At 45.5% G+C, this 23386-nt stretch overlaps 1 protein-coding gene across 10 annotated transcripts in view; it reads right to left on the bottom strand.

Annotated features, from left to right (window-relative positions):
• Positions 1-23386, bottom strand: part of Phactr1 (phosphatase and actin regulator 1) — a 474784-nt gene that overhangs the window by 30800 nt on the left and 420598 nt on the right. For all 10 annotated transcript variants that reach the window (XM_032884873.1, XM_032884876.1, XM_032884872.1 and 7 more), the window contains 2 exons: positions 17899-18146; positions 16150-16306 (listed from right to left, as the gene is read on the bottom strand). In XM_032884873.1, the coding sequence (XP_032740764.1) occupies positions 16150-16306; positions 17899-18146 (405 nt within the window). The remainder of the gene's footprint in view (positions 1-16149; positions 16307-17898; positions 18147-23386) is intronic.

Below are 23386 nucleotides of genomic sequence, written 5' to 3'. Positions count from 1 at the left end.
TACAGGAAGTGCCGGCCATTTCTATGTCTCATGGGCTTTATGTGCATCTACATTGCTGTCTAGGCTTTGAGATTAACTGGCCACAGCTGTTGCTAGCATCTCCCGTCACATCTGCGGGGCATCCGGTTTATGTATCACCTGTCCACAGATTAGAGTCCTTGAAGGAGCTTTTCTAACTACATAGGCAATAAAAACCAAACCAAAACCAAACCCAGACTCAGTTCCTCCTTCCCATAATTTCTGTGCTTACATGGTGTTTTGCAGATAGGTTTGGACTGGTGAGTTAAGATGAAGGAGAGAGTTCTGACGATCAGAGAAAAGAGCACAAAGGAAATTCACACGCATGTGGTGATAATAAGTAGAATTTTCTCCTTTAACGCTGTTAGTCATTTAAGTGGATTCATTGCTTAAATGGACCCAATATGAACACTGAAGTGGAAACTTCTAGGTTCTTTGGAAAGTCATTTACAAATGGTGGTTTGCCGGGGCACACAGGTGGAAGGAGATCTTGTTAAAGCAGACAGAAGATAAAAATGTGTTCCTGAGGAAGACGGTGAAAGGAGGCTTGATAAGGGAGTACAAATACGACCCCACAGACAGTGGGAGACGACCACGGAGCTGTGGTTTGGTTTGCTCCGTCTTGCTATTCTTTGCTAATGACTCCCACATATTGGTTTGCCTTACATAGCGTTGTTGAGCTGGACTTGGGCTAACACCACCATTGAGAGAAGCTCGCCCAAGAACTGCTCATGAGGTTCCCGCAGCAGCCTGCCCCTTCTGAGGTCTATCCTCAGGCTGACTGGCGAGCCTGGTGGTTTCTTCAGGACTGAACTATAGCTGCTGGTTCACGCTTGGTGTTTGCCTGCTGAAAGAACTAGGCTGTAGCTGCCGGTTCATCTGTGGTTTCTGCCCACAGAGAGAACTGGTCAGCAGCTGCTGCCATGGCACTGAACTGTTAAGAAGATGGAGCTTGCTCCCAAAGAACCACGGCTGAACAGGTCCACTCCTTGCATATTCTAATAACTTCTCTCTTCCACTACCTCTGCTGGGCTAGAGGAGAGGTTGAACCCTTACTAAAAGTAGGTTGCAAAAACCTTATGCCTACAGAACACTGCGAGATCAAGGCCAGTTACTCTCAATGTCTTTAATTTACATCCTTAATGGTGCCATCTCTCTCTCCTTCAAAGGGCCAGATGCTTCCAGCTTGGTAGACCATGTGGTCTCTGGTGCACCTACTCCATCTGCTACTATAATGTGAAGGCAGACACAGATAGAATGGAAATCAAATATTCCAGTAAAGATTTATTGACAAAGGCAGTGTGGTGGAATGGATCTGGGGCTGTAATTTGTGAGCTCTCCATGTCCGAGGATGACACAAAGCCTGTAACCTGTCTCCCCGAAGCCTTGGCTATGGAGAGGAACCACAAAAACCACGACAGCCTACTTGATGCTAATTATTTTGGTTCCCCAATACGAAGTGAGGTGAATGATTGCTTAGCAGTTATGGCCGTGGTTTCTAAACTTCATAAAAGGTGCCCCTTTCTGCGTCCTTCACATTGGATTCAGAAGGCCAAGCCTGGGCAGCAGGTGACAAGGGCCAACAGTAGTTGTGCAAGCCTTTCCCAATCGCACAGTCATAGTGACAAGACAGGATAGAAAGCTTGGTTTGTATCCTCCTCAGTCATCATCCCATGGAGAGAACATCTGGAAGATGCCATGTCTCTCACGCACTGGCTTTTCTTGTTCTGTACACTCTTGGATTACACTCACACTCTGGGTTGGGCATCATTTTCCATAGTCCAGTCTTCTTGCACAGCAGTCAGCTGGAAGATTAGCTCTCTCTCTCTCTCTCTCTCTCTCTCTCTCTCTCTCTCTCTCTCTCTGCATATTCTAATAACTTCTTTCTTCCACTACCTCTGCTGGGTGGTGGGCTAGAGGAGAGGTTGAACCCTTACTAAAAAAAGTAGGTTGCAAAAACCTTATGCCTACAGAACACTGTAGTCTCTCTCTCTCTCTCTCTCTCTCTCTCTGTGTGTGTGTGTGTGTGTGAGAGAGAGAGAGAGAGAGAGAGAGAGAGAGAGAGAGAGAGGCAGAGAGACACACATAGAAAGACAGAGACAGACAGACAGGCAGAGACAGAGAAACAGAGAGAGAATATGTTTACCCCACAAGAATGCTACTGCCCAAGGAGACCGGAAGAGGATGTTGTTCCCCAGGAGCTGGAGGTCCAACAATGTGTGCTTCCTGATGTGGGTGCTGGATATGTCAGGTCCTCTGGAAGCACCCTCACCACTAAGCAGACTCTCTAGTCCAGCCTTTTTATTATACAGTGTTGGTTTGTTTTGACTTCAACAAACAGGCTTATTGTATTTTTGCTCCGATGAAGTTTTCACACATTTGCAGTTCCCTTCAGGGGACTATCTGAGCACAGCCCAGGACACTGTTCTTGAACCATGTGTCACCAGCGTGATGGTGTGAGGAGAATCAGATCTCACAGGCAGTGGCTCCTGATGGCATTGCGAACTGTGCACTGAGAAAGCAAGCAGAGGGAGGGCAGGGACAGGTGCCTCTGGGAGCTGCTGCCAGGGCAGGCTGCTATGACAGAGTGGGCTTTAGAACCAAATTATCACTCTGTTTCCACTAAGCCAGGGCACTGTTAACTAATCTAAGTCTTGAAGCAGGGAGCTAACCAGGCTTCTCAGGGAAGAATGTATAGCTGGCAGATTCATGGGTTCAGTGTGGCACATTGGAAGACCCATGGATCATCTTGGCATCTTCTAAGAGAGAACATGATGACTTACCAAACACGGACGATTATATAACAGACAAAGGGAGGAAAGGCTCTATGGAGGGGAAGCTTCTTTTTCACTACGCTGATTACCTGTCAACCACCACAATGTACCTGCCTGCCCAGTTCCTTTCAAAGGAGCTACGGGGACTTTGCATTTGAAAAAAACTATTGTTTTAAGGACTCAGTGGGCACAGATCATCAAATTTTCATGATCACATGTCCTAAAATAGAAGTGTGCTCACTTAGATTTCAAAGGATTCGCTTTTTAGAACCTCGGAGAAAACAATTTCCCATCATTTTAATCTCTGGATACCTTTCCATCCCTCTTATTGGTAATTTCCCCCCCCTAAACATTGCTATTTAGTGTGGCACATATTACGTTGGAGGTTATTATGAAAATCCTGGCACTCTAAGAGGAGTAAAATGAATATAATGAAGACAGATAAAATGAATTTCCCCTATTAGCATCTTGTGTGAGATTTAGGTATTTTGCCAGGGAACAGAAATGTACAGCGATAGATGAGAAACAGCTTAGGTGCCAAAATTCAGTTGTATCCGGTTCTTCCATTTAAACCTTCAGGGTTATATGCGAGCTCTATTGCCGGAGCATGGAAGACTCACATCCCACTAAACTCAAAGCCAGGTTTGGTGAGTGAGGGAGAAGGAAAGGCCACTACACACTCTGGAAGTGACTGTGGACAGGAAACGCACTCCCCCAAGCCTCCAGCAAAGATTTCTGCTTCTTCGTTTCAGGTTTTTGATACAACGTGTTACTATGTAGCTTTGGCCGTCCTGGAATTTGCTATGTGGACCAGGCTGGTTTCAAACTCACCGGGGCGGGGGTTGGGGGGTTGGGGGAGTGGGGGGTGGGGGGGTCACCTTGAAGGTGTGTACCACTGGTCTGGACAGCCAAGGATGCTTAATATATTAAAATGATTAGTTGTTACTTATCCAATAGGTGTCAGAATCACTAGAACAGGGCAAGTCAAATAAAGGCACCAGCCAAAGAATCTTTTAACGACCTTCTTAGTCTTTAAAGATATTACTGTGCTTTTTTTCTTTCTGAGGTGTTGGGGATTGAACCCAAGGCTTCGGGCATGCCGGATAACCACTCTCTCATTAAACTGAACATTTGGCTCCGGCCTTCACAAGCACTTTTAAAAATGATTTTTAATTATGTGTCTCTGTGAGGGTGTGTGCACATGACCGCTGGTGTCCGTGGGGGCTAAATAAAGGTTCCTACAGGTGGTTGTGAGATGTTTAATGTAGGTGCTGAGATTTGAACTTGGTTCTCTGCAAGAGCTACAACATCCTGCCTGCATGTCTGCAGACCAAAGAAGGGACCAGATCTCATTACAGATGGTTGTGAGCCACCATGTGGTTGCTGGAAATTGCACTCAGGACCTCTGAAAGAGCAGTCAGTACTCTTAACCTCTGAGCCATCTCTCCAGCTGGCCTTTACAACTGTTAAGACCTTACTCAGCGGAGATGACCCTCTAGCAATCTCCACAAGGAGATGTTGTTCACGCATGTATTCAATTACATGTTTCAGCTAAGTGGGATCTAAGAGGGTAAATGTGCCCATGAAAAGCTACTCTATGAGGAGTTGAAGGAATTCTTTTTAAAAATGCTTTTTGATTACTGGAAGTATTTTTCCTCTCCTCCCATCTTCCCTCCTCCCTCCCTCCCTCCCTCCCTCCTCCCTCCCTCCCTCCCTCCCTCTCTCCTTTTTGAAACATGGTCTCATGTAGCCCAGGCTGCTCTCACGCTTTTACTGTGTGCAGCCAAGGCTGGTCTTGAACTTCTGATTCTCTTCTTTCTACCTCCTAAGAGCTGGGAATATAGGTATAAACCACAACACTTGACTTTGACATATTTCTTAAAGATCTAATCCAAAACTCCTATTTTAAGCCATTTATTTTGTTTCTTGAAATCAATCTTGATTCTTTTTTTTTTTTTTTAAAGATTTATTTATTATATATAAGTACACTGTAGCTGTCTTCAGACACCAGAAGAGGGCATTAGATTCCATTACAGATGGTTGTGAGCCACCATGTGGTTATTGGGGATTGAACTCAGGACCTCTGGAAGAGCAGTTGGTGCTCTTAACCCCTGAGCCATCTCTCCAGCCCAACTTTCTTGATTCTTTTTACTTTGAGAAAAGCAACTAAGGAATGTGACTTGTCGTGTGTACTAGCAAATGACTGGCCTGTTCTTCCAGTGGGAAGCAAGTGCTTCCCTCGTCCCGTTTGTGTGCACGTGAGCATGAATGCGGGAGACTGAACCCAGGGCTGTGTATGTTCATGCCACATACACATTCTGCCACCTGCTACATGTCTAGCACCCCTAACCCCCTTTGAGGGATATTAATTTACAGCATTTGACAGAGTCTAGGGACTTTCCACCCTCATTCATAGATTATTACTACTATAATAAGTAATAAAATCAAAGTGTGAACTTGATTGGAAGCTCGACCTATACGAGCCTCAGTTTTACCTGTAAAATGGTGGGTGTTAGGCACAGTAGCCAGCATTAATTTTAAAATGCCAGCCATATCCTATCAGATACTGAAGAAGCCACTATAAAGAAATTTACCAGTTGTCACCTACAACGCATAGGCACAGCCTCACAGAGGCAGACTTCTCAGAATGAGCCGATCTGGGTAGAGCTTTGTGGGTCTCGGCACTTGGGAGGTGGAGGCACCAGAGTCTTGAGTTCAAGACCAGCCTAGGAAGTCAGTTTTGATAAGAGTGCAGGTAGTCAAGAGAAGAGAGACTGTTCAAGGTCGGGTCCAGCTCCCACGCCTTTGACTGACTTTCCCAGCGGTTGCTGCATCCTTCCTGCTTTAGGGTGTATTAGAATCGCTAACGTTTTAACAATGGGTAAAATGCACATTTTGGATCCGCCTTTGAATTTCTGACTCTAATTTTGGGGTAAGCCTGAGACTGCTCGTTTCTATCACGTTCTCAGGGAAGGCTGATGTCACTGGTCCAAGGAGCATGACACTGGACATTTTCCTGTATTACGCAGGCACACGTGACTTAACTGAGCCCCACTCTTAGGACGCTGGAGCTTCCTGTGTATTAAGGACAGCGTTACTCAAAATACTGCAAAGTTCAGTGAAGCACTGGAGGAAACATGATCCTCTGTTTTCCTTTTTCTCTGTGCCTCACTCCTCTTTCCTAAGCTCCACACCCCACCGAGTACATATTAAGCCACAGATGCCTGAGAGGGAAATTCTGCTCAGCATAAAACAAAAGGAAACTATCAATTTCTCCAAACAGATATGTCAGAAAATGGGGGAGATTCTGGATTGGGGAGGCACTTTTCTTCACCACAGATGGTATCTAAGACCCATTATCTCAACTTCCTCCCATACAAAGTGAGAGTTCTGGTGTCAGCCACCTTGCAGGGCTGTGATAAGGACGATTAGAGAAGATCCTGATTGGAACTGTAACAACAGCAAAAGGTTCCACGCCATACAGCTTCAGAACCAGAGTTTCAAGAGTTGTTGTCTCTGCACACGGTTGGGGTGACCCCACTTTTATTTTGCTAAGTAGTCGAAGAGTCAGAGGCTTGCTTTTGGCCATGTGCTAAGGTGAAGAGTAACTAGGAGAGATCACTGAAGATCTGCTCAACGAGGTTTAGGAGAAATGACTTGAGAACTGACCAGTCTAGGAAGAGTCCCCTTAACCCAACTCTAGAGAAGTCTTGACAGCGTAACCAGAAAAGCAGTTCAGAGGAGTCTATTGGTCCATTTACTCTGCAGTCAAATGTACTTGTGTCCCCTTCAACCTATGCACCCCAAATTTGAAATGTGGCTGAAATAATCAGGTATTTAAAAAAATGCCATGATTTTGAAAAACAGAAGACCCACAATCTCCAGGGAAAGTCCCATTCTTCTGAAGAGAAAAAAAAAAAAAAACCTTGTAATTTGAAAACACAGTTCAGTCTGTTCTCACTGGCCCGAGACGGTGAACCTTACACTGACTACATCACTGAAAAATGCTTGAGCTTCTGGGGCAGCTGTGAACACAGATGCAGAGCTCAAGTGCTTGACAGAGATGTGGCTTTGTTCCCCACATTCTGGGCGTGTCTTGCAGACTGATGTCCTTTGCCCCTGAGACATAGGCACACCACACACACACACACACACACACACACACACACACACACACACACACACACACACAAGCATGTGTGCACATATACACATGTACACTCAGGCAGTCAAGAATCCATTATATCGACATCCACCAGCTTAGTTTTTACTTCTCAGTAAGGGGCTGTGCCATCACCAGTCCTGGGAGAGGAGTTACCAACTCCCCATGCTAGAATTCCTATGGGCTGGCTGGTTTTTGTCAACTTGAGTTAGAGTTACTAGGGAAGTAGGAACCTTGATTGGAATTGTCCCCCTTAGATTGGCCTCTGGGCATGACTGTGGGAGCATTTTCTTGATAAACGATTAATGTGAGAAGGACCAGTCTACTGTGGGAGGTGCCACTCCTGGGCAGGTGGGCCTGGGTTATATAAGAAAGCAGACTGAGCGAGCCATGAGGAACAAGCCAGTAAGCAGTTTTCCTCCGATATCTGCCTCAGTTCCTGCCTGTAGGTTCCTGCCTTGAGTTTTTACCCCGGCTTCCCTAGACAATGCACTGTTACACTTGGACATATAAGATGAAATAACCCTTTCCTTCCCAATTTAGTTTTGCCCAGTGTTTTATTACAGTGATGGAACTAGAATACTCAAATATGTGCTCCCCCTACCCTCTCCCTAAGCCCCTCACCCACACCTTTCTTTAGGGACTCCCTTTCCATTGAACAATAACAAGAAGAAACCAGTGGGCACTTGGCTGCATCCTAAGGAAAGGTAAGCATCCTTCAGGGGATTCAGGTTTCTTGAAGAGCTTACAAAAACAGTTCTTTGTGCAGTGAGTTCATAAATGATGTGGACGATAAAAAAATTATCTTCTGTCCTCAAAGGATCACTGTGTGTGTTTTTAAAAGATTTGTTTATTTTTATTTCATGTGTTTGAATGGTTTCCCTGCGCATCTGTATGTGCACTACATGCATGCAATGCTCATGGAGGCCAGAAGAGGGCACCACAGATCTACGAACTGGTGTTATGGATGGTTGTGAATTGTCATGTGAGTGCTGGGAACTGAATCCTGGTCCTCTACAACTTAACCACTGAGCCATGTCTCCAGGCTTAGATCCCTGTGTTGCTAATGAAAACGCAACACGACAAAACACTGCACTCAAGCCAGGCTCATCCTGACATGCGCCCCTCAGGAAGAGTCAGTCAGCTTGGGGACTGGTCTCTCCTCTCAGTGTCATAAGAGGTCTCAGAATCCATGGGCAATGTCTACCCGGTGCAAGCCAGTCTCACCCAGGCTGTGTGGATCTAAAGACAGGCACATCACAGCTCCCCTCCCATTCCTCTCTTGCTCCTCAAAGCATATCCTCTTTCATGCTACCTCCACAGCCCAAGTAACCATGGCAACGGTGATAACAATGATGATGACGTCAACAACGATAAAGAGGATGCGAAGGGAATGATCTGGGTGTGTAAGGAATTAGGAATCTATTGTTCCTCCCTTCTTCCTCCCAAGTGGGACTCTCAGCGATGTGTACCCAGGGATTCTAAGTTCAGGTCGTATAGAATTCATAAATCTCTGATTGGTTATTTGTATTTTTGGAAAGTGTTTCTGCCAAAGAAGAAATTATCTAGCCTAGGGTGACACCTGCTTACACCTAGCACTCACCCTCAGCCCCCAGGGGACACGGTGTTTGCCACTTCGCAGGTGCCAGAGTGTCAGATTTGTAGCATCCATCTTACCAAACAATAAACACCATGAATGTTGCATTAGAAGTTGAGATTGCTGTATTTCATTGCCTGGGCTATGAGCATAAAAAATGAGATTCATTTTTTTTTCCTCCCTTGAGTGCTGCATTATGACTTAAAGGCAAACACCGCTTGGTATATATTATTTTATATGCTGCTTACTGTAATGGTTTGGCGGGCTGTTTGGAGCACCCAGTAGAGATCCAAATGCCTTTTGGATACGGTATTAGTCAATCTTAAATAAGGGAGAAATAGTGAAGTTTCATGGGGAAGATTAGACAACTATCCCACCTCCCATAACTGGTTCACCAGGCTCTTTGCGAACACAGAGAGGGTAGCTCCTCAGGTCACGACACTGAGCTTAGTGATATTGGTAGCAGGAAGAAATGAATGTTTTAAAACAGGGAGCTACGTCTGGCCCAGCCCTTAGTGCTCGGTGCTGGTTTCCATGGCTTCGGTAGCGCTCTAAGCTGTCACCATCGGGAGCAGCTTGAGCTCCAGCTCCTAATTCCCAGGCTGGTGAGTTGTAAGGATCAGAGAGCAGTGCAGCTCTGTGAACCAACGTCTTTATGTAATCCACACTCCTCTGGTGACACCTGTCACTATTTGGAGAGCCGCCGGGCTAAATCCCCAAAGCGCAGCAAGTTAGAAGCAAGACTGTTTGCAGAAATGTGGACTGACACTCTCTGGGTCCTGTCTAACAAGAAAGCACATTCAGCCCGGTCTGTGCCCTCCACGTGTTAACTCTTAAGGTGCTGCGGATGCATGCACACATGAGCATGCCCGTGCTTGCTTTCCTGACACACAGGCTGTTCCTGTATAGTCACCTCAGCAGTGTGGCAGTGCACTCACACGTCTCATGGATACTGTGTAAACACGATAGATGACACCTGTCACATCCAAGACTGAAACCAGGTGGTTCAGGGCTGAGATGGGGGCCTTGGGTTAAGTTCAGTCTTCAAACGTATCAGTTGGTTTATAAATAGCCCTGGTTTGGATGAATGTCTATCACCAGCCATGTGCTAAGCATTTGATACCCAGCCGATGGTATTTTTGGAAATACTGATAGGTATAGGCACCTCTGAGATGGGAGGTCCTTAAGTCAATCAGGGTGGCCTTTAAAGGGAATTATGGGATGGTTTCTTTCTCTGCTCCATGGCTTCTATGATCAGAGAAACGTTGCTTTTCCATGTGCTTCCTATCATGACGTGCTGCTGCCTCTGCACAGAGCTGCTGGGCCAATCGATCAGTTTGAAAACTCTAAACATGTGAACCAAAGCAAATCCTTTGTTTGTTTGTTATTTGATTATCTCAGGTATTTTTTTTTTATAGCAATGGAAAAGTGACTGAAACCAGGAATTTTTCTTTTAATAGTTCGATTTTTTTTCTTCAGGAGAGACAACAAAATGGTCTTTCATTTCTTCCTAACAATGGCAGTCTTGCTCTCAGACTGCCAGTCTCAGGGATGGTGGCTCCTTAGTGTAAGGGGCTTTTCATCCCACCCTAGTTGCCAAGTTTCCCTGGTAACAATCTTGTAACTGCCGGATTCTCTTCTATACAATCTTGTTCTGTCCTCTCATGTACTCGAGGTCACAGTCCCTCCTCTAGAGCCATTGGATGTGCCCCTAAATACCCCTGAGACAAATTCTGTATTCTACCAACTTATATGTTAAAGCATCAACCCTCAGAACCTTTGAGAATGGAGGCAGGATCTTCGTAGAGGCAACCAATTCCAAATGAGACCTTTAAGATGGGTTCTAGCCCAACACAGCTGCTGCCCCTTTATAATGAGAACCCACATAGGGAGAAAGCCATGTGAACCCGAAGGCAGACTTTGATATAAACACAAAGTCAAGAAAAGGCTCCAAAATTTCAGCAGGATGTAGGGCTGGGGTTGGGGAGAGACGAACGCTATAGCCTCCAGAGCCACGGGTCTGCCTTACCCTGCTGTCAGCCTCTGGAAGTCAGTCCGATGACATCTTGCTCTCAGACTGCCAGTCTCCAGAGCAATATGTTTCTATTGTGGGAACTACTCAACTCATGAAACTTTCTCACAGCATCTCAAGCAAACAAATGCTCCAGATGGCTTCGATTGACCTGGCAACTTCTTTTGATCACAGGGAAGAAAAATAGGTAAAGGTCTTAAATAACATGGGCCATGTTTGGTGTAGGGCAAGGATCCCACAGAGAAAGTCCCATTCTAAACTCAGACGTCCCCACTTCCCATAACTTCTAACACAGCTATGTCCAGCTGCAAGTGCAGCCTCTGTCTTCTGTGGCTCCAGTGGGAGCTGAAAAACTTCTAGCCAACCTTGAGGACAAAGGAGCTGATCTCTGAAGGGGAGGTGGCATTTTTAGTTGTTAAAATTTTATTTATTATGTGTGCACAGGCGTGTGTGTGCATGCATGTGTGTGTGCGTGTGTGTGTGTGTGTGTGTTTGTGTGAGATGGGTGGGGTATATGCCATGCTATGTGCAAGGAGATCAGAGAGCAATTTTGTGGGAGACACTCTCCCCTTCCATGATGTGGGTCTTTGGGATTAAACTTAAGCTGTCAAACTTGGTGACAATCACCTTTGTGGTTGGAGCTGTTCCCCTGGCCTGGAGGTAGTATTTTAACAAAGGAGAGAGAGACAGGCTGCTTTAACCTTCACCTACTGCCAAGCCGGATGTGGAGTAGAAGGTCCTGTGGCTAATGTGAGGCAGTTCTGCTTTTTTATCTCTTCCTAAGTTTTTCTCCCTACCTGATCCAAATGGCCCATGGGAGAGACTAAGTCTGAGGATCCTCCGTTGGCAAGGTTGGAATGCTGGTTGTCCCCTAGGGAGCACTGGGTCTTTGTGGTCACGATCAGGACATGCTTGGGTCTTTTGGCTGCTTTGTTCCTGATGACCCCACTTGCAGTGGTCCTGAATAGCCATTTACCAATAAATCAGCATCTCCAACTAGACGTAGATGGGAAGAAGCATGCTCTCCCTTTCTCGGGAGGCCACTCTGACAGTGCACCCTACTTTGGAAATCACTGCTCCACTGCCCCCTCTCTCCTTTTCCCTAAGTGTTAAATTCAATTGGAAATAAGAAAAGGAGTCAGGTGGGTGGAACATCATGTAAGGGAGGAGATGAAGGGAAAACTTGGTTCCTGAAGAGAACCAGACCTCTAAGATTCTATTGTCAAGGTGACCCCTTCTTAGGGATCAAGTTCAAAGCTCCCTAGAGGACCCAGAGAGAATGTAGCATGGACTTGCACAGTGGGGTCTTGGTTGGAATGAGGAAATGTCCTGAAGTCTCTATATCTCCCTTGACTAGGGGATACTGGGGAGAAAAACATTGTTCACATGGCTTAGATAAGGGATCCTTAGACCAAGGGACTCTAGGCATTCTCATCAATAAGAATCTCAGCATGCTCCCAACATATACCATCTATCCATCTATCCATCCATCTATCTATCTATCTATCTATCTATCTATCTATCTATCTATCTATCTATCTATCTATCTATCTATCTATCTATCCATCCATCCATCCATCCATCCATCCATCCATCCATCCATCCATCCATCCATCCATCCATCCATCCATCCATCTATCTATCTATCTATCTATCTATCTATCTATCTCATCTGTCTGCCTATCTATCATCTATATACAGGGTCAAGTGTAGCATAGGCTGGATTTGAACTTGCTGTATATAGCCAGCAAGACTCGGAACTTCTGATCCTCCTGCCTCCTTTTCTACTTTCTAAGACAAGGAATTTCAAGTGTGTGACACCATACACAGCTGTGTGCTATTCATTTGTGGCTAATACATAAATAAATAAATAAATGAATAAATAAATAAATAAATTAATTAATAGGAACTATTAAGGATGTGCCAGCACATTTTAATGGAGTATAAATAAGGAAATTAAAACCTAAAAGAGAAGTTCTGTAGTATCTGTCCCACTCCCTGGGGGACAGACTTGCTCATTCCTGTGCTATGACTATTGTATTCTGAAATACTGGGTCTGTATACATAGGAGTGGTAACAATGCATCACCTCCAGTCCATGGTCCCATCTTTAATTAGGGCACTCCTTACCTCCCCAGCCATGGCTGACTGACAAGGTCACTCCTTACCTCTCCAGCCATGGCTGACTGATCCAACCATCTGTTATAAAGAATCCCGATGGTTTCTTGACTGAGAGTCAGGAATGTCTACACCCAAGCATCTGCAAGGCGATGCTAAAGCGAGTTGCACTGGTGACTTTTCTCAGCCGTGTGATGTGAGATACCTTAGTGGAGCAGCTAAGGGGTGGGAGGGCTTCACTGACTCCCAGTTACAGGCAGAGAAACATAGCTGAGGTCATGGCAGAGTGGCCCCATCTGTACGACTTCCCATCTCAGTGGAGCAGGAAGCAGAGAGCTGTAGCTCAAAGGAGAAGCTATAACCCTTAGCACCCCATTCCCTCCAGCTAGGCCCCACCTACCCAAAGGTTTCTGCAACCCTCTTAAATGGCACTGCCATCTGGATACCAAGTGTTCAAACACTCAAGTCCACAGGGAAGACTTTACGCTCAAACCCTCGCTGAAGAACAGTAAATTATGCTTTTTAGTAGAAACCCTATTTTCATGCTGGAAGGTCCTGCAGAAATTCTCACTGCACTTGGCTCACGGGCCCTCACCGTGATTATTCTTGGATTGTTGCATCCCCCCTCCCCCCCTCATGTTATTAAAACCATCAGGCAAAAGTGCAGCTTTCTTTCTTGCTCACTCCATGAGGACCACAGACCCGGCTGGAGGGTTCCAGGGAGCTTACGATTTCCAGTGTATGTCTGCCATCGCGCAGATTGCCACAGCCTGACAAGCTCTCAGACAGACTGCTGCATTCTTCTTACCACACTGCTTGTAAGAACAAAGCCCCGGAGGGTGTATGTACACAGTGATCAGAATTTTAGCCAGGGGGTTTTATAGGAGGTGTCAGGGGTGTGTGTGGGGGGGGATGACTGAGGAAACAGAGCCCGAAGTTAGGCTTTTTTGATCTGAAACACCTTGGTCACCCTCTGGTCCAGACTTTCTGCCCTGGTTCCAGAATCAGTCACAGGCTGGTGGGATAGAGCTGGGCTCTCATTCTGAAGAGAACGGTCTTTAAAACCGAGTGTGATTTCATGGCTATAAGGATGGCTATGCAATGCAGATGTGATTTCTCCACCTGAATTATGAAATGCTGGAAAACCCTGATGTTCCCCCTCTGGGTTCAGGCCGCATAGCCTGACTACAGCACCAAAGGTCTTATCATAGGAAAGAAAGATTCTAGCTGAACAAAGGAAGGGCCTTGACTGATGGACCCCTCCACTGTTGTCTCCAGCTTTGGTTGTTACCTTCCTCTAGACACCATGAAAGATGGCTGGGGACAGACAAACACCATGGTTGGTCCCCAGTAGCTCTTACAGACCCCCAGCAGGATTTATGTGTTGATAAACAGAAAGTATTTATGTGTTGGTGAGAGGCAGGATTTCTTGGTCAAAGGGTTGAACACAGAACTTCTCCAAACATGGACAGGATGGCCATGACTCTTTCCCGTCTGAGTTTGGTCATGGCTGCCAGAGTGTTATGGAGGTAGGATATGGTTGTGTGTTGAGAGTCTGGAAGCATTTTTGATTTGGGAAGAATGCTAGAGAACAAAAATATTCTCTTCTACTTATTAGTTAATGCCAGGGTGGGCAGGACGGACTCCCTTCTGCATCTCTCTTCTCTCCCTTTTCTTATTTCTCACTTTTATTCTGTTTGTCATTTTCCACCACAGTGTTACATTAGGCAACCAGATGCGCTGGCATGTATCTTACTGTATCCATAGAGAAGCCTCTCACTGGGCCTCTGTCTACTACAGGCTCTGTTTGTTCTATAGGAAAGTCTGGGAAATGGGAGGTGAGGAAAAACATCTGTAATAAAAGATATTTACATGCATGGGTGTAGCTGAACTGTGGGAAGGACCAGGTCCAAGCCTTTCCTTTACCCCAGGCCTGACCCCACCTAAGGATAGCCTCATCTGAACTACGTTTATACTAGAACACTCTGGGTCAGGAGTCAGTTCAAAACCGTGTACAGCCCTACCTCCAGGTCTGGTTCTATGTTGCCTGAGGGACTAGGTCTGGGGATACCTAGGGCATTGTTACGTCCAACAAGACAGAGAGTGGATTATTACCTGTACTCTAAACACGGATGACTGTGCGTGCTTTGAGCAGCTGAAGAAAGGAGAGGTCAAGATCAATGGATGAGAATTCATGGAGGTTAAGCTTAGTAGAAAGATGTCTGTTTAATTGTCATGGTGTCTAAGTGGCTTGGACTTTCTAGAGAGTTGTAACTATCGCTGGCCAATATAGATAACCATACTGGTAGCCACACCATACACACACACACACACACACACACACACACACACACACACACACACACCACACACACACACACACACCACACACACACACACACACACACACACCACACACACACACACACATACCACACACACATACCACACACACACAACACACACACACACACACACCATACACACACACACACAGAACATACACACACACACCCCACACACATACACAAAAAAAACACACACACAGCATACACACACACACCACACACACACACACACACACACACACACACACACACACACACACACACACACACACAAGCAAGTGCATGAGAAAATGTACATATGGGTGATTCTGATATTTTTGTTTCCCTCATTTGAAGACCACGTTACACAATGCTAAATCATTATCAGTGTTGATCACATCACACAGCCCTGTACCATTACCACAACATTCTCCAGGAAGAAACCAATTTAATTATGAAAGAATCTATCTATAGTAATATGCGATACCAGACAAGTAACTAAGATTAATTAAAGTTCTCTAAGTCTGATGTCCTCAACTTTAAATTGAGCATTAACATGCCTACCTTACAGGAAATTCAAATGAGAAATGAATATATATATATATATATATATATATATATATATATATATATATATATTAAAATGCTTAGGAACATGCCCTTATAGCAGGTGTTCAATAATGTTACCTGATACAATGACTTACACTTAGATGGCAAACACACAGTCTTTAAAACATCACCACAACACAAAGCTATGCCTATGCCTTTAGTAACCACACATACACCATTCAAAAGCATCTCAGAGTAGCAATGAGGCATCACTACCAAATTCTTGACTACACAGTGGAAAGCGTGCTTGATTGTCTCTATAGTTAACCAAACCATGATTCATTTACATACAGGATCTTCAATCCTAACCCTTGAATCAAGTGAAATCTCCAAGACTTGGCTTAGTGAGGGAGGGGGGCTGTACGAGCAAACTTAGGGACAAACCAAGTTGCTATCCACTGGCTCTGTGTGCAGTAAGTTGCTAAGAAACACAAAGAAAGAGGTTGGACATGGAGACCACATGCTTCCACAGTAGCCACAGAGACTGTCCTGGGGTCAGAAGGGCTTTCCTACCTGGTGAGCTTGGTGCCGATCTGTTGTCTGAGTTCCAGCCGTTCCTCGTCCGTCTGCCTGGGAAGGATATTCTTTTCCTCTAGCTCTCGCTTGGAGGGCCTGTTGCTCAGTTTGATGGCTAAGGAGTCCTTCCTGCAGACCTTCATGGCCAGTGAGCCTGTAGGAGGGAAAAGTTAGTCCGTTAACAGAGACACCTATCTGCCTGAGTACCCGTGAGGCCAGCCGAGGGTGGGTTATAAAGCGACAGGCAGGAAGACAGACAGACACAAAGGCGTAATACCCAAGAACACTATGGTCCAGACTCTTAGTGTGGCTGGCATTACCAGGCTTACACAACTCACAAGGGACATACTGGGAGGAAAGGGGAGCCTATGACTGGATCTCTCCCTTCAGGAATCCTCAGCGTGAGAGAGGGGACAGGAACAGACAAGAGAGAGGTCTTGGCAGCTAGGAAAGGCTCCGCAAAAGGGGGCTGCCGCCAGGAGAGTGGGTACTCCCACAGGCAGCAGGCTCATGGGAATCCACATCTGCCTATGTTCAGTGGTAACACGGATGCTGGGAACCGTCAGGAGGCAGACAAGAGCAGATCCCTGGAAGTCAGGGCATACAAAGGGGAGATAATATGATGCTGTGTGGTCAGCGTGGGACCATGTGGGGTGAGGGCAGAGTCAAGGACTGAAATGAGCAATGTTCTGGGATTGCTCTTTTGAACGCACAGGTTCCTTAGCATCCCGGACTGCAATAAACCCCCGGCTTTAAGCAGAGTTGATTTTGCTCTTTAGAGAGCAGCTGGGAGATGTCTAGAGGCCTTTGCGTTGTTGAAGGTTAGGTGGCAGTCAGAAGGTTGGTCCTGCCATCTAGCTGGTGGCTACCCTTGGAGGCCATGCTCACCGTCACCTTCATAACAGAGAATAATCTGGCTCTGAAGGGCCAGCACATTAATGTGAGACACCCCCGGCACAGAGGCTTCAACTCTCAGGTGCCACCTGACCCACAGGCCCAGCAGTGGTCCCTTCCACTCCTGGGTCACTGCAGCCTCTGACTGTACCTCCCTGGTTCTTTCTCCCACATCACTTTCAGTCTTCCTTCTCCGTTATCTCCGTTTACCAGGAAAATGGACCACGCGGATGCCCTAAATGTTTTAAGGTACAGCTATGGGAACACAGTCTTAGCTCATTGTTGGGAAGACACTATCCAGGCAACAAATGGCTGCTGCTATAATAAATTCACTTATTAAACAATTGCCTCAAGTCAGCTATAGCTATCCTCGAACCATTAAACCCTACTTATTCATGGTCAGAGTGACAGATTACCCAATACACTCTATTTCTTCATATAGTTAAAGGTTTTCAATGGAGAATTTGAATGCGGGTTTTCTAAAGCTGACGAGCTTTACTCATCATCATGTTCACACTTGAATGTGAACATATTGCATATACAGTTGCTAGGTTTGCACAAATGCAACACTCTCACGCTCTCCTTCTCCTGACCCCTTGTTGTTTGAAAAGGAGGGTTACATTTCAGAAAGCATCCAAGGTATAGGTAGGGGAGTGATAAAATAGCTGTGTAATGTTTATAGCTACGATGCTGTATAGATGAGATTCATGCTCTCTTATTACTGCTTAAGGAGCCTGGAGAAGTCATCTGTGACTTCTGTCCTATGACCTAAGGCCCTCTTCAGGCAGCTGTTCTGTGCTGTTTCTACAGTCCCACACCTCCCTCCGTCATAGGAAGTCTGCCCGCACGTACTGGTGTACAAGGAGGCGTCGTCATCTTCGTCCTCCTCCTCTTCCTCCTCTTCCCGTGCATACAGGCAGGACGAGTCTTCATAGTCGGGTTCATGAGGCACATTTTCCTTATTGTCGTCACATTCAATCACAACAGTTGGCACTTGTCTTATTTCCGGAAGGCCCAAGGGTCCTGCTTTTGTGACGCCGTCACTTGAGTGCAAACCAGAGCTGTGGTAAGAAGTAGAGCAGGGGACGCGTTGCTCGGAGCTACAGAAAAAGAACAGGAAGAGGAAGTCCACCTTAGTTGTCCCAATCTCAGAGACAGAGGTCACCCAGGCCGTGTGACACATTGCTTATCCAACAGCTTGTCCTTTTAAGGCAGTACTTCCCTGGTGGAGGTGGTAACTTGGGATACATAAGGATCCTAGATGCATGGTGGTGATGGGTGCACAGCAACATCTAGTCACTAGATGGCACACTTTGAACCAGTCAAGAGGGGGAGGGGCTCTTCTGGTGTAAGGATTTACTTGATCTCAGATAAGAGGCTAGTAAGTGAGGTTCTAGTTTTCAAAAGCTATGCAGAGCAGCAGCAGGAATGGAGAGTGAGGATAGTTGGACATGATCTGGGTGGAGACACAGAGGAAGAGGAGAGCTGAATCCTGTGCTTAGACATCAAGGTGGACATGGCCGTGAACCACCTACAGGAAGTACTCTTCCAAGGATGGTGTCAGGGTTGAGCAGGCGATCACCATAACCTAACTCCCTGCCTCACAGTATTGGTCAGTTCTGTGAGAATGATGCCCTCGAAGCCAATGCTGATTTAATATATTTTCAATTAAAACTACAAACAGTTATGGTTTCCTAATAAAGCCTATGTGAAGATCTCATAGCAACGCAGAGTCCTCTTGTGTGAAGTCAAAGACACCACAAGAACAGGGCCCATAGGATCAACCGACCAGAACTCATGTGGGCTCACAGAGATCAGGGAGCCTCTATGGGTCTGACCTAGGTCCTCTGCAAACATGTTATAATTGTGTAACTTAGTGTTCTTGTGGGATTCCTCACAGTGTGAGAAGAGGCTGTCTCTGATTCTTTGGTCTGTCTTTGGAACCCTTTTCCTCCTACTGAGTTGCCTCATTCAGCCTTGATGTGAGAATATGGGCCGGGTCTTATTGTAACTTGCTATGCCATATTTAGTTGACGTCCTGCTCTTTCCTGAGTGGGGGTGAAGGGGGAATGGATTGGGGAGAGAAGTTAGGGGGAAGAACTGGGGGGAGGGGAGGAAGGGAAAAACTCCTAGTTGGAATGCAATATATGAGAGAAGAAAAATACAAAGGAAAAACAAAAACAATCAATGTATTATAATATTAAACATTATACTAAAAAATAATGGGAATATGGAGCCAGAAACAAGTCATTGTTTCCTTCCCTCTTTTCTCCCCTTTCCCCCTTCCCTCTTCCCTCCCTCCCTCCTCCCCTTCATCCTCTTTTTTCAGTGCTGGGGATTGAACCCAAGGCCTCACATATGCTGGTCAAGTGCTCCACTAGACATACATCTTCAGATTGGATAATATTTTTAGTCCTTTTCAGAATCATCAAAAATAGAGTTTATATCCTTATTTAAAGACTTCTGAACACAGAAAACTCAATGTCAAAAAGTGTTCGACATTCATAAACAAGGGGATTGTGAAGGTATATATCAGAGCTTTAGACTAAAATATTTTATCCTAAAAGAATCTTACTACGCTATATGAAAGAAAACATGAGTTTCCTTTGATGCTTTCAATTATGTTCTGAGTTATTGCTGTGTCTAATTTAAATTCAATTAACTTTCTTCCTTTCACTGTTTCCAAGGGGTTGCTTTTCTCTTTGTGTTATCCACATAACTCTTCAATGACACAAATGGGAAATCCAGTTAACACCATATGAGCTATGTGATTCAAGGCAATGAACTAAATCAACTTAAAAACAACAATTACTGAATAGGACCAAATCATGGATTTACAACAATGCAGCGTTTTATTAGAGATTAGTGGTTGGAGATGGCCCATTTCCCAGCTAATTGCACAGACACAGCAATGGGAGCAACGGGTAGGTAGACCAGTAGGCAGAACACACGATGGATGGTCTCTAGGGTGACAAATTCAATGTTTAACCATAAATTGGGCTGAGTGGGTGCCTTTCTGCTTTGCCCTTCAAGTCTGCCCTTTCTATGGAGCAAAGATAGCCACAACATTCTAGCTATGCCTAGACATCTTCCTTGGGTATCATGGAAAGTACATGTGTATGGAAGAGACACAAATGTGATTTCATGGCTTGTGTTTTGTTCCAGACTTGCCTTCTCCCCTCTCTACCTTCATAATTTAATTAGCATGCTCTCTAAAAGGCACAGAGCTTAGAGTAGACACCTGGGAGTTAGGGATGGGAAGCAGATAACAGGTTTTCTTGTTTGCTGTAAAGAAATGTTGGGAGCTAGAAAACAAGAATGCCTTAGGGCAGGAAGCCCCAAAGTTGATCCAAAAAGAAGAGAGGGGATGAAGGAGATACAAACCCAACCTTACAGGTGGCATGGTGGTTTGAATGATAGACCCCATAGGTTGTAAATTTGAATACTTGGCCCCTAGTTGGTAGAGCTGTTTGGAAGAAGTAGGGGCTATGATTTCGTTGGAGGCGGGCCTTAAAGTTTCTAAAGACTACACCATTCCTAGTTAGAGAGCTCTCGTGCGCTCTCGCTCTCTCTCTCTCTCTCTCTCTCTCTCTCTCTCTCTCTCTCTCTCTCTCTCTCTCCCTCCCTCTCTTTCTCTCTGCCTCCAATGTGTAGATAATAACATAAGCTCTCAGCTCTTGTTCCAGTGCCATGCCCCCTTGCCTCCTCGCCCACTGCCATGCCTTCTGCCATGATGGGTCATAGACTGTAACCCTCTGGGACGGTAAGTCCCAGTTATAAGTGTCCACAGCAATAGAAAAGTCACTAAGACAGATGATCTATGATTTAAAAAAAAAGGAGTCTGTGATTTTTCTCCTCAAAGATAAGAGTATGATGTCGGGAGCAGAACAGGATTCCACAGGAGGGAACCTAGCCACTTTGACAGATATAAAGCACCTGCCATCGCCAGCATTGAAAAATGAGGCCCCCCACATAGGTGGCTAACAACTGCCTCGTAGGGACATTATAAACACAGCTGCAGACTGACACTGGCGGGTCACTTCCTGACGTGTCAATCTACCATGTGTCAGAATGCCTCAGTTTGTATGAGCAGGAAATGGTGTCTTCCAGGAATGTATGTAAACCCATCAAAATGTCGGAACCTACTTCCCTAATCAATATTGAAGCTGGGGGTGGTGCAACTAGGATCTTAGCACCTGGGAAGCGGAGGCAAGGAGGATTGTCCTGAGCACTGTGGACCGTCAAGTATTGTCTTTGGCCTCTATCCAGTAGCCCTTTTGGGATTCTTAAGAGGATTAAAAGAGGAAGGGCGTTCCAAAGAGAATATACTGTGCTCACTTTAGCAGGCATTCTGCCCTGTGCCAATGTTTTATTGTTTATTCTTTGATTTTCTTCAAGACTATCTCAACACACACACATATATACACATACATGTATACATGTACCCTCATAATACACACTTGTGCACAGAAATGATGCTCCCACCCATGCACACCCCCACACCCTTGCCCCCAGTAACACTCCACTAATGGATATATCACAATCACTAGCATTTCATAACCTGCTGGTGTTTCTGTGGATTGCTAGACAGCCATCACCAGCATCATATATAACAGCACCAGCCTCTCCCTTTGACTTTGCAGCAGCCCACAAGGTCAGACAGCATCTCTACCCATTTAACTGGGGAGGAATTGGAGACCAGGAGGTCCAGCTAGTGATTGGCCCACAGTCTTCCTGGCCTCATGTCCTGGCTTTTAGTACCATCCCTGTTGGTCACTCAGTCAAGCACAACCTAGGACATTTCCAGATACTAAAAGACAAAATCAGGTCTGAACACTATGACTGATTTCACCATCAGAAATGGAGAGTGCTGGGAAGGGGTACAGTATTGGGTCAGCCTGTGTATTGTATAAGTTGGTACTCATTACGCTGAGGCATTGAAGACTGTCAAATCCTAGACAGTTTCAGAAATATGGGTCATTGGTCCCTAGAGGGATGGAGAACAGGCGGGAAAATGAGTTCATTTAAACCATTGAAACTTCTGGAGAAAGGAACTCGAAGTAAAACCCCTACTCAGGAAGGCTGAGTACCCTAGCCTATTTAGGGAACAGCACAGCTTCCTGCTGACTAAAGTCCAAGGGAGAAACAAATGTTCTAATGGTGTGCTTCTTATCTTAGCAGGCTAATCCTGGGCCACTGGACAGTGTGTGCCTGCTTTCTTAAAGCGAAGCCGATGAACTGTTTTCTTGGGCTTCGGTGGTTATTTCTGACATTTTCAGCCTCAGGCTCTGCAATTTGTAGCATAATTTCTCACACGTTTTTGATCTCCGAGAGGAAAAGGGCCGGTTGCTCTCTCTCTCTCTCCTCTGAAAACTCTCTTTGGAACGCACGGGGATGAAATTACAGCTCATTCTGGCTGGAACTTAATTTCATTTTCCATGTCGTATCTGTGGGTAATAAATGTTCTCTATCCTTTGGGGGACATGAACATCTTCTTGGTCCATTTTAACCACAGATGTGGGCCAGAAAGCATCATTCGTTAGGAATGATGGTAGAGTTATCCTCAAAAACTTTTAAGGAGATTAACGATTTAAAATAGTGACTTCTTTTGATGTGTGCACCCATGTCTTTGCGCAGGTGCATGTATGTGCATGCGGGTGTGGAGAGGCCACAACCTTCGCTACTGTTCCTCAGGGGTTGTCCAGTTTGCTTTCTGTTTGACAGAGATTTTCAGTGGGCTGACCAAATAGGCTAGAACGACCTCCTAGGAATCCCCAGGGACATGCCTGACTCACATTGCCAGCACTGGAATTCTAACATAGACTATGCTTTATTCATTGTCACCTGAATTCAGGTCCCCGTGCATGCTAGGCAAGGACTGAATTGACCCAGCTGTCTTCCCAGCCCATGATGGTGACGTTTAATTTCTCAACTTGCCCAGTTCTTTATGTGTGCTGTAGAGCTGTTCATTAGGGGGTAATTCCCCACTCATGGGTGGTGGGCCAGAGGGCTTTCTCCACACCAGCTTATTACCATTTGATGGAGACAAAATGATATCTGGATGCTCTCTTGAAAGGGGACCTTCTCACGAATGACTGCAACTGCTTTCTGATATTTCCGCATTCATTTCTTTATGATTTTTTTTAAAAATAGGCTCTGTGTCTTAGCTCTTTCGGTACATAATATGGACAACCAGTCTCTTAATTTTCAGAGACTAGAGAGTGATTTTTTTTGAATGGTAGGAAAGTGAACACCAGCACTCTACTCTCCTGTTTTGTCATTTTGCAAGTGTATTCGGTAGGGTACATGCCCATGTTCATATGTGTGTGCATGGATGCAT

The sequence above is a fragment of the Rattus rattus genome, chromosome 14 (genome assembly GCF_011064425.1).
Source record: "Rattus rattus isolate New Zealand chromosome 14, Rrattus_CSIRO_v1, whole genome shotgun sequence".
NCBI lineage: Eukaryota > Metazoa > Chordata > Mammalia > Rodentia > Muridae > Rattus > Rattus rattus.
This window is presented reverse-complemented; position numbering and strand designations above follow the sequence as displayed.